Here is a 10,824-nt window from a genome sequence, read left to right as displayed (position 1 = left end):
GGATAAAATACTACATACAATAGTACATCTCTCTCCTCTCTCTCTCTATATATATATATTCATAGATATATTAGTAATTTGCATAAGCTTCCACATTCAAGTTCATTCATCTTGTAATGAAGAATAACATCTATTTTATATTTCATGGTATTTTGTCATGCCTTCAAGAATGTCGTTATTGCAAGAACGCCCTGAAATATTGTGATATTGTTTAGGGCCATATTGTCCACCCCTAATGCACACTCAGCCACACACAGACAGTTTTGCAATATTGACAGAGCATCCACCTCACACAGATAAAACTGACACGCTGAGGGGATTTCTGAGTAAAAACCCAAATACCAGACAGATATCCAGACATGATTTCAAACGATGACTGCAGCACAGATGGAAAATCATCACACACAGGAAACAGTGGTGGGCTTGCATTGTTTTTATCTGTCCTCATTATGATTTTAGAGAAAAAAGACTGCATTTTTTCTGTTGTTCACCTCCAGCTCATACCAAAATATTTGTTCACTGTCTATGTGTGCAGTCAGAGTTGGGTCCAGAAGTCTTCCACTGCATCAACTGGTTATCGGCTGTTTAGGACTGCTGAACACTATTCTGATGTTAACTGCTGTTGTTATTGGGATTTACTGTGAGTACAACTGATCAAAGGAAGGTGTTGCATATCTATATTTTACTTATTTATAATAAGTCTGGGTTACACTATACTAAACAATTCATTAAATCAACTATGGACATATTTACCACGCTTAGTTATCTAAATTACCCTTTCAATGCTTTAAATTGGTACACACAAAACGCACAAGATTGTAAATTTATAAGATGAATAAAAAAGTGTCCCTTTTATCCCTGCAAATCATAGGTGGCACAGTCCGTGAGGAAGCCTCTCCACAACAAATAACAGCACAAGCACTCTTTGCAGAGGTGAAGCAACTTCAGATAATGCAGACTGAAGTGACTAAAGCTCAAGAAGAGGCCCAGCAAGCGTTAGAGAAAGAGCTCAGGAGCCATCACCAACTAAAACTGCAGTTGGAGAAGAACAAAACTGTCAGTGACAGCTTTCAACAGCAGCTTGAAAAACTACATGTGGAGAAAGCAACACTGAAGTCGAGCACATCTGATATTCGTGAGAGGCTATTGTGTTATTTTTTTACATTTTGGAATCAAACATTTTCTTCTTGTTGAGACTTTAACTAAATTTCTTCTTTTAACAGGGGAAAGTTGCGGGCGATGCCAGTCGGGGTGGCTTTTATTTAACACTTCATGCTACTTCCATTCTATAGCAGCATCTAATCCCTTAAAGAACTGGCATGACAGCAGGGCGGACTGCATCAGGCGTGGGGCCGATCTGGCTGTGATTGATAGCTTGGAGGAGCAGGTGAGTCCAGTATGATGTAGACAGAAACACAAGATGAACAAGTGAGGAGAATTATTCTGGATGTTTTCATGTAGCGCTCCCATTAGATACTGTAGTGCAAATGTTTTCAAACTGAGACAGTAAAGGTGCATAGTATTAATGGTGGCTCACTTCCACATAACAGAGCTTTATGAGTGTGCATGCACAATATCAGAGATCTAGAACTGGTTCACCTCAACATATCAGCCACTTTAACATCCATGCCTTGGTGAGATATTTTCGAACCCCCACAATAACCTCCAAATTCGATAGTAGTAAAACAAATTTGTGCTGGAGGGAATGCCACCAGATAGGGGACCACACACACATATTTTGGGATTGCCCAAAGTTAGAAAATTATTGGGAAGGGATACGGAAAGAATTCTCTATATTGAACACTAATTTACCTCTGACCCCACAATTTTATATCATTGGAGCACTCCCCAAGGGGAGATGGGAAAAAAGAAACTGTATTTATTACATGTTCTAATATTAATAGCCAGGAAGATGATAACTCTCTTATGGCTAAAACTGCTTCCTCCTACTGTACCTCAATGGCAAGAAAGAGTGAAGAAGGTATATTTAATGGAGAAGATAACTGCACACCTTCATCTTAAGATGGACATTTTCAGAACAAGATGGGCTTCCATAAGTAAATACTTAAATCTGTCAATGTGAAACACTGTCAAACTGTGCTATCTCAGGAGAACTGTCTGTGTGTTTTGTGTGGTTTATGCAGAGATTTATTAGAGACAATCCAGTGGGCTTGAGTTGTTTGCCGAACTGTTAATGGTTCAATTGTTCTGTTTATAGCATATCTTTGGAATTGCTTTGTTTCTTCATGTATGTGTGGCAAGGGAGGATCTGATGTGAACTGAAATGTGTGTACAAATACATGTGAAGACTAATAAATATTTGGTTAAAAAAAAAACCATCCATGCCTTAGCTGACATATAACATTGCTATGAAAATGTGTGAGCTGTAGATTATTTGAGGTTGGTATGCAAAAGCTAATGTTTTGGGTTTTTTTTGGTTTTTTTTAGACACTCCCTTCAGCATCTCATCAGTTGCTATCTAGGCTTACACTGCTAATATATATGGTAAAATAACAAATTATGATGTTGTTTGAACTCTGTTTATTTAGATAAATCTTTTCGAGTACCTACCTAAACTGGATAAAAGCATTCGACCATGGTGGAGTAAGCCAGGGGGCATTTGGTTTGGCCTTTCGGATATTCATACAGAGCGCACTTGGGTGTGGATAAATAATGTGACTCTACACGATGGAGGGTAAGAGCTTTAAGACTTACTATGCGCGTTACATTGCTGTTGTGTTAAATGAATCATTTACATGATACACTCCTTCATGCCAAACAGCGTCTGGGAAACATTGATGTGTAACCTGAAACTATTTTATGAAGTGTTTGTACTAGTTTTTCGGCCCGTTTGTTCTGAGGACGAAGATACCTCTGTGTTTAATTCAGCTTCTGGTAAAAACCTCCCGAACAATGAACACTGAAGGAATACTAATTGGGAGAAGTTTCAGCTGTTTGCAATCTGCAGTCCTCACTACTATATGCTTATAGTCCCCCCTACACTGAGCCTGTAAAGGAGATTCTCAAATGTATGTAATTAGATTAGTTTTGGTGTATTAAGGTGGACAAAATAAATTCTTCATTGGTGACATATTAATGGCTGCAACCTCGACTTGCTGACTGACTCAAATCCTTTCGTCTGATAACTATCAACATTTGATGCAAAATAATAATGGTACAAAGATGTCTATGAAGATAAAAAGATAGCTGTACATGATTAGTATTATTAAGTATAACTTGGGCATTGCTTTAGGTACTGGATACAAGGGGAGCCCAACAACTACGGACAAGCAGGTGAAGACTGTGCAGCAATTATGAACATTAACAACCCAAGGGAAACATGGTTTGATGCAAACTGCCAAGGTAAAAAACAATGGTTGTGTGAAATGGCCCCCAACTAGCTGTGGAGAGCATGGTGATCCCAATCCAGGCTGAGTTTTTAATCTACTCAAATAAGCTGCCTCCATACTGTCAAACAAGCTTGTATGTCAACATGTGAGAAGACCCAGTTATTTTCAATATCAGGATTAACTGTAAGCAAACATGTTCCCAACAGATCCTGCAGCTCATCTCTCTGGTATAGTTTCAGAGACCTCATCAATGGCATTACTAATCTTACAGTTATGCATGGTTTAGTAGTGATGCTCTCGACTAACATATCAGTGCCTTCAAATTTATTTTCAGTTGTCATAACTTTTTGCTTTGCTGAAGCTCTTTTAAAGTTGTTTTGCTTTTAGTAATGATGGAAAAAAGCACTGAGATCTTTTACTCAAGTATAAAAACACTCTATTAAAAGTAAAAATCATGTGTTCAAAATGTTACTCAAGCAAAGGTAAAGAAGTAACAGCATTAAAATGTAGATAAAATATAAAAGTGTAAAAGTACTCATTATGCAGAATAACCCTACTCAGAGTGATATGTACATTAAATCTGATTTGTTTATGTAATCAGCATTTTAATGTGACTGTAGGGCTACTTGTTACTGCTGAATATACTGCTTTTAGTTTGATTTATAAGAATGCATCATACTTTTTAAACTAATCAAATGTTTTAGCTGTTAGATCTAATTTAAATTGTAACTAACACTGCCAGATTAATGTAGAGCATTAAAAAGTACACTATGTCCCTCCTGTAGTGTTGCCAACAAGTCAAAACTTGTGAAATTGAAATTGGTGCAATACCAGCAAACCTAATGTCATTCCCATCAGCCTCAGCTAAACTTTGAATTTTGTACTAATAGGTATATGCTGCATGTTTACATACTAAACTTGGTTGTAAATTGTTAATATTACACCTGTTACACAGCTCCATGTTAGCACTGTAACTGCATGCAAGTTTGTATGCCGATGTTAGCATGTAGCTCAAAGCACGAAGCTGCAAGCGTCACTGTAGACTCTTATTATGACGTAACCTTGACATACAGTGCATGTAAAAAAGGGAGCTCTGGTTCCTAAATGTGTTCTCTCTGAGTGTAAATAAAGGTTGAATGAATTAATTCAATTTTAATATGTGCTCATTTGAAACACTTACACTAATTCTACAATTGTTGTGATAATTAAAAGTAATTTCTTTTTTAGAAATTAAAAATCTTTTTCAAAGCAACACTTAGATGTGTGAGCAGCAGGGGGTGCAAATAAGCAATTTTTGCCATCAATACTTGATAACATTGGTTAATGTTATTATTTGTCACCCCAGCTGATCATGTAAAATGTCCCAGAACTCACAGGGTCACAACTCAACTTCCAGTGGAACAAAGCATCACATTGCCCTCCTCTACTCACTAAAAGCAGAGCTGTTTTTAATTTATATAAGTCATTAAGTTTTTACATGGATATTGCATTAGCACCTTATCCCACATGCACTGTGTCCTCTCCTGGTCTCAGATGATGTCCAGCTGGTCTGGTCTGTTCCCTGCCACCTAGTCCTTGAATGAGCATATGAATGAGTGTGTCATTTATAGGGGTCGGCGATATGGCCCTACAATAACATCATAATATTTCAGGGTATTTTTTCAATAAAGATGTTCATAATGACATTACAAAATACTTCCTTATCGATTGCAAGAATATATCATTGCAAAGGAATGTTATAGTTGTTTATGTCCACATAAATGTATTGGTTTGCCTGTCATGTAAGCTTGCATTATTGAAGGTTTAAGACTAATTTACCTGACAACACTGCTGCCTTTGGGCACGTGGCAAGAGAGGAGACGGAGAGAGGCACTGTGCTCCTGCCAAAGAAGCTGCTGACTGAGATTACTCTGAGCAGTAAGTCGCTGAAATGATCTAATGTGCAGGCCTGCATATAAAAAAATAGAGGATGCACGGGCCTAACGACACCACATTATTCCACATTACTGAAGATGCTCCCATTTTTGGAACTAAACATTATGTCAACATGTCATTATTACTTAATGACTTTTTCTTATCATATTAAAAAAATGATACCAATATTATACGATATGTGACACCTCTGTTATCTTTATATATGCCTACTGATGTTTTTTTTGGTATGTGTGACCCTTATGATATCCGTATGTGGATTGTATGGTGACTGTGTATGCTAAAATGCCTGCGTGATATGCTCCAAACCCAATTTCCTCACGGGGACAACAAAAGTATATCTCTATCTATCCCCACATGGGCGCCACACTAGAACCCACTAAAGCAAATTCTGGGAATCTGGCTTCATTTATTGTTCCATTTGTCTGAAGTGTCACGTTTAATAAAAATAGAGCTTTACATTCTGAACATACTGGCTTTTTAGTAGTAGATGCTTGGAGGGCCAAAACAGGAACAGGGCTGACCCAAATGCTTTGAAGCTTTAATTGTTGCCATGGTAGTCAAAAACAGTATTCAAAAGCCCCCAAAATCCAAAGTAGCGCATAAATTCAGAAGCAGTTATCTGACATTATAAATTATGTATTCACATTAATTGTTTTTTATTCCCAGACAAGGACATTTAAACTTGATGATAGTTTTGTGAGTTGAAAACACCAAGCATCTTGAATACTTAAAAAATTTGCCAAGATGACCTCTAAAAGTTGAGTGCCTGATATGCTGAAGGTAAAAAGGTAGACTATGTCACTAAAACTACAACAAGCTTAGCAAATCACCTGAAAATTGTAACTGTTAAGCCATCACACAGACAAAGGTTGATTACAGTTGGATCCTCTTTTCCCAACATCTGACTGGATCTGTTGTAACTTTATTGTGCTGATGGTTGCTGTTGTTAATCAGACTAACTGGGATTAACTAACAAAAAGTTTCATTTCCCTCTTCAATGGAATATCATTTGCAATACATCAGAAAGCTGAAAAAACACCTTCCAAGAACAACAACAAAAAGATCTTGCGCAAAATTCACAACTTTCAGCATGCTTCAGACAAATTTTCATTCAATGCAGACCAAGATTATTACATACAGTTTATGGAAACATTTGTTTCCAAAAACTTTAATTTTATTCAATATTATGTTGTGTGTTTTTTAAATTATTTACAATTTCTATTTCTTTTTAGCTTGTGGTTTTAATTTGTGAAAAGTATTTTGCTGAACGAAACATGTAAGTATCATAAACTTTTGTTTTCCACAGAACTTATTTTTTGTAATAACTCTCAAATTGGCTTACAAAAAACCTGTCATTCCCACAGTACTTCACTGTGAGGGCTGAGCATGGTAGCATGCTCACATTAACCTTTAGCTCAAAGCACAGCACCTTAGTAGAACCCCACATAGTTGTTATTATGGCTGTATGATGTTCTTAATAGATTTTTGCGGGAAACAGATGGAAAAGACTGAGCTACTGCAACACCACATCTGTGCAACACATCCTCACAGTTCTGAAGAAGATACACACACACACACACACACACACACACAATTTTCCTGTTAATGCAGCCCATCCCTGTAATTTCCCCGCAAAACTTAAACTTTTAAAAAAACATCTGCAATGCACTGAGGTGGGGGTGGATACACAGTCACACACACTCCTCTTCTTAATGTATAAAAGCAGAAGGAAAACAGATCACTGAGCAGAGTTGTAGCGCTGCAATGGACAATCCACAAAGAAGGACCGGTGAAGGGCAGAAAATATCATTCATACCCAAGTTTTCTCAAGTTTTCCTCAACCCTATTGGAAATCTTTGCTCTTGCTATGAAATGTTTGGACGAGGTACCACTTTAAAATCTTTGACAGTGACAGTGACACATTTCTGACTTATTCTCTACTTTTCCCTCATTGACTTCTTTTTTTCCAAGCTTTACTACCAAGCCTAAATGATTGAAGTCATATTCATCATAGTCATTACCTATGATACTCTTCACTTCTATATAATCGTTATGATTTACAAATTCACAGGTGGAGATGGATCTAACCGACTGGTTTTAGTCTGTCTGGGTCTGCTGAACGTTGCTCTGCTGATAGCTGCTGTTGTTATTGGGACTTATTGTGAGTATTACAACAAACAAAAGTTTCATTTACATCTTTTGTGGAATTTCACTTGCAGCACATCAGATCACTGAGCAGAAACTTTACTGAATAAAGACATTGAGAAAAAAATCTACATTTATCTCAAAATGCTTTAGAAATTGTTTCAGTGAAGGTACATTCAATGCAAAACATGATAACTATATGGAAACATATGTGAAAATGTTCATATGGATGTAAATATTTGGTATTCTTTTTATGGTTTTTAATCATTTGGACCTCTTATTTTTAGCTTGTAAATCCTGTCCACATTTTCAATAGAAATTCATCGGGAAATTCTATATTTAAAATGTAAATGTCCACATGTTTGCATATTTTTCCCTAATAAAAAGATTAATTCCACATACATCTTAAACTATCCTTTTTAGTTCTATTTTGTTAACTTCATTAATTATGGCATACATCCTCATAGTCCACTATAATACAAAAACATCAGTTTTGACACTGTTCTCACTCTCTCTGTTTCTGCATCTCGTCAGGTGCCAAAGTCAAAGAGGGTTCCCTCCAGGTTTCTCACTCAGCAGCAACAGAGCTCATCAATAAGCTGAATATTCTCCGTGGCAACCACAGTGATGTGATCAAAGCCGAAAAGGAAACCAAGGATGCATTAGAGAGAGCACTCAAAAATCATGTACAAATAAAGGAGAAGATTGAGCAGCTGAAGACCATCAATGACAATTATCAGAAACAAACTGAGGCACTGCTAACACAGAAGACAATTTTGCTGTCCAATATGTCAGCTTTTGGTGAGAAAAACCTATATTATATCCTTTTATTTCATTTGTTATTGCTGAAAAAAACATCTAAAGTGACCACACATCTCTTGTTTCTACTAAAGAAAACTGTGGCAGGTGCCTCTCTGGATGGGTTCCTCTCAACTCATCCTGCTATTTCTTTTCTTACTCTGAGTCCTCTGTTGTCAAAAAGAACTGGCCGGATAGCAGAGCAGACTGTATCCATCGTGGAGCTGACCTGATTGTGATCGATAGCCAGGAGGAGCAGGTGGGTTGAATGTTAAAAAAATATATAATAATAAATAACGAAATTAATAGAAATAAATATTTATACATTTGGATTTTACTTTTGAGTCCTTAAAAATGTCAATTTCATTGTGTGCTTATACAGATATTTGTGAGTCACACCATTGAATATATGAAAACTAGCAGTCGTTTTTGGGAAAATGCATTCTGGCTTGGATTCACTGACAGAAACACAGAAGGGACATGGCGCTGGATTAATAATGTCACCGAGGTGGAACAGAGGTGAGTGGTGAAGTATTGCACTCTTAATGGCATAGCAATTATGGATTATTATTGAGAACTTTTATGATTGCTGATTTAATTTTCAAAGGTACTGGATGGATGGAGAGCCAAACGATGATGGACACAGGGGAGAAGACTGTGGTATGGCAGTTTCTAGCTCTGTGAATCCCTGGAAGACACGTAATGATGGCAATTGTGAAAGGTCAAAAATACACTGGATATGTGAAATGACATCTAGATAGAATCAGGAAGTTCTGCTAAAGAGCAAAATACAAGTGGTTTTTTTTTGGGGGGGGTGGGGTGCTATTTCTATTTCTTTTTTTGTTTGTTTGACAATAAAAACTGATCTCATGTTTCTGTAATTCTTTAAAACATTCAATAATTCTAACTGTATCCAACTGTAGAATAAAATGCAGCTTAAAGATTACTAAGTTTACCCTGTATTTATGATACAGCAACACACGGTTGGTCCATCACTTTGGTTCAGACTAAAATATCTCAACTACTACTGCATGCATGCCATTAAATTTTGTATAGACAGGAATGTTCAGCTCAGATTGCACTGTAATTACTTCCATGATGATTTCAAATGTTACTTAATGAAGAGCAATGCTTAAGATCATTGATTGGTCCAAACAGCAATTGTTGTAAGTTTTAAGTCATATCTATCATAGTTAAATATTTTATGAAACTACATTTAAATATTTAGAAAAACAAATCATCTACCATTAGTCTAAAGATCTTAACTCCAGAAGTGGTAGAGTTGTGTTAAGTACAGAGAGTTACAAGGTTTATAACAAGAGAGAGTAGCCATTTTTAAAATAGTTTCAAAGACAAAATCATTATATATCCATAAAAACACATGGGAATCATCTTGTCCAGTGCACTCATATTAGTTTTTAAATGCAGCTGCAGCACCAACATTCCTGAAGCAGTAGTTTAGACTGAAGGCAGTCAGAAAGCCAGGAATCTAGCTTCGAACGTATATTCATTGCATAACATAAATTAATCTGTATCATAAATTAGCATCATAGCTACCATGTTGTATGACATTATAGCCTGTTTTATTGTGGGATAGGTTATAAGCAGGGTTATGAGGCGAATATCAATTCTGTATGCTTCATGCTCGAGTACAGATGTTGGGTCTATAATTTGTAGAAAAAGAAAAAAATGTAGTAGGTGCTTGAGCAAGACATGGATCAAAAGTAGAGGGCACAGAGGCTGCTGATGCAAATGGCCCAGAATTTGGTGCTACACCCCTGGCTAGGTCTGTATATCTTCAGAGGAAGGTCAAGTCTTTTTTTTTTTTTTTTTTGCTGGGGTTTTTTTTTTCGGCCAAATTATTCCCAGAAGTACACTGTTTGTTTGCTATGGAGTGAGACCTCTTGTCCTTTATGATACTCTTTGGAACAGGGAGTTGCAGACATGCAGGCAGCAGCACAGAGGATGAGAGAGGAGAGGCCTTCTGCTCAATAATGGTGAATTTACAGCTCACAGTAACTTAATATGACACAGTCTCTGGCTTTTGCTATCTAGTGTCCGTAAAAAAAACATTTATGACTCGTTAGCGCCATTACCGTGTTTACTATATTACATCAATGTCATCCTGCTGAGCCTGTTAAAACTTTAAAAGGAAAACAAAAAGAATTGGTGAATATTCGTATTTAAAAGCCAAATTTGACTCCACTGTCATAATTCTGAGTCGGATACAGCCCTTGACTCTTTTGAATATTTTTTTTTGGCGACAGTACTTTTTTGTTTGGTTGACCTAATTCTCAGACCACAATTGAAATTATAAAAGTGCACTTATTAGAGTGCAGATTGCCACACTCGAACTGATCATGGCCACTCTAGCCATTCTGTTCCTGCAGTTCTGGTGCAGCACATTTCTAAGGAATCCAGAAGCTAAAAAAATATGCACCTCATCTATTTGTGACAGGGCTGCAGTGCATTGCAAAGAGCAGATTGAATTCTCCTGCTAAGAGGCACTATATGTCAAATATAAATACATATGATTACGATTCTTAGCTTAGCTGTCTCTGTAGGTTACAGCACAACTACACCATAAAGAGTGAAG

At 36.8% G+C, this 10,824-nt stretch overlaps 2 protein-coding genes across 2 annotated transcripts; both read left to right on the top strand.

The window, feature by feature from the left end:
• The first annotated feature begins 277 nt into the window (after nt 1-277).
• On the top strand, nt 278-4,495 carry LOC121954109 (CD209 antigen-like protein 2). Its single transcript, XM_042501445.2, has 6 exons — nt 278-417; nt 536-640; nt 872-1,135; nt 1,224-1,387; nt 2,550-2,695; nt 3,254-4,495. The coding sequence occupies exons 1-6, from the start codon at nt 360-362 to the stop codon at nt 3,399-3,401; spliced, it is 885 nt and encodes a 294-aa protein (XP_042357379.1). The 5' UTR covers nt 278-359; the 3' UTR covers nt 3,402-4,495.
• A 2,519-nt stretch (nt 4,496-7,014) lies between these two features.
• LOC121954092 (uncharacterized) lies at nt 7,015-9,174 on the top strand. The gene is made up of 6 exons (XM_042501421.2): nt 7,015-7,170; nt 7,357-7,446; nt 7,965-8,231; nt 8,324-8,487; nt 8,611-8,747; nt 8,836-9,174. Exons 1-6 carry the CDS (start codon nt 7,050-7,052, stop codon nt 8,987-8,989), a joined length of 933 nt encoding a protein of 310 aa, XP_042357355.1. The 5' UTR covers nt 7,015-7,049; the 3' UTR covers nt 8,990-9,174.
• Nucleotides 9,175-10,824: the final 1,650 nt, after the last annotated feature.

The sequence above is a fragment of the Plectropomus leopardus genome, chromosome 14, assembly GCF_026936395.1.
Source record: "Plectropomus leopardus strain MGB_pleo_1.0 chromosome 14, ASM2693639v1, whole genome shotgun sequence".
NCBI lineage: Eukaryota > Metazoa > Chordata > Actinopteri > Perciformes > Serranidae > Plectropomus > Plectropomus leopardus.
Note: the sequence above shows the minus strand (reverse complement) of the source record. Positions and strands in the feature narration are given on the sequence as shown.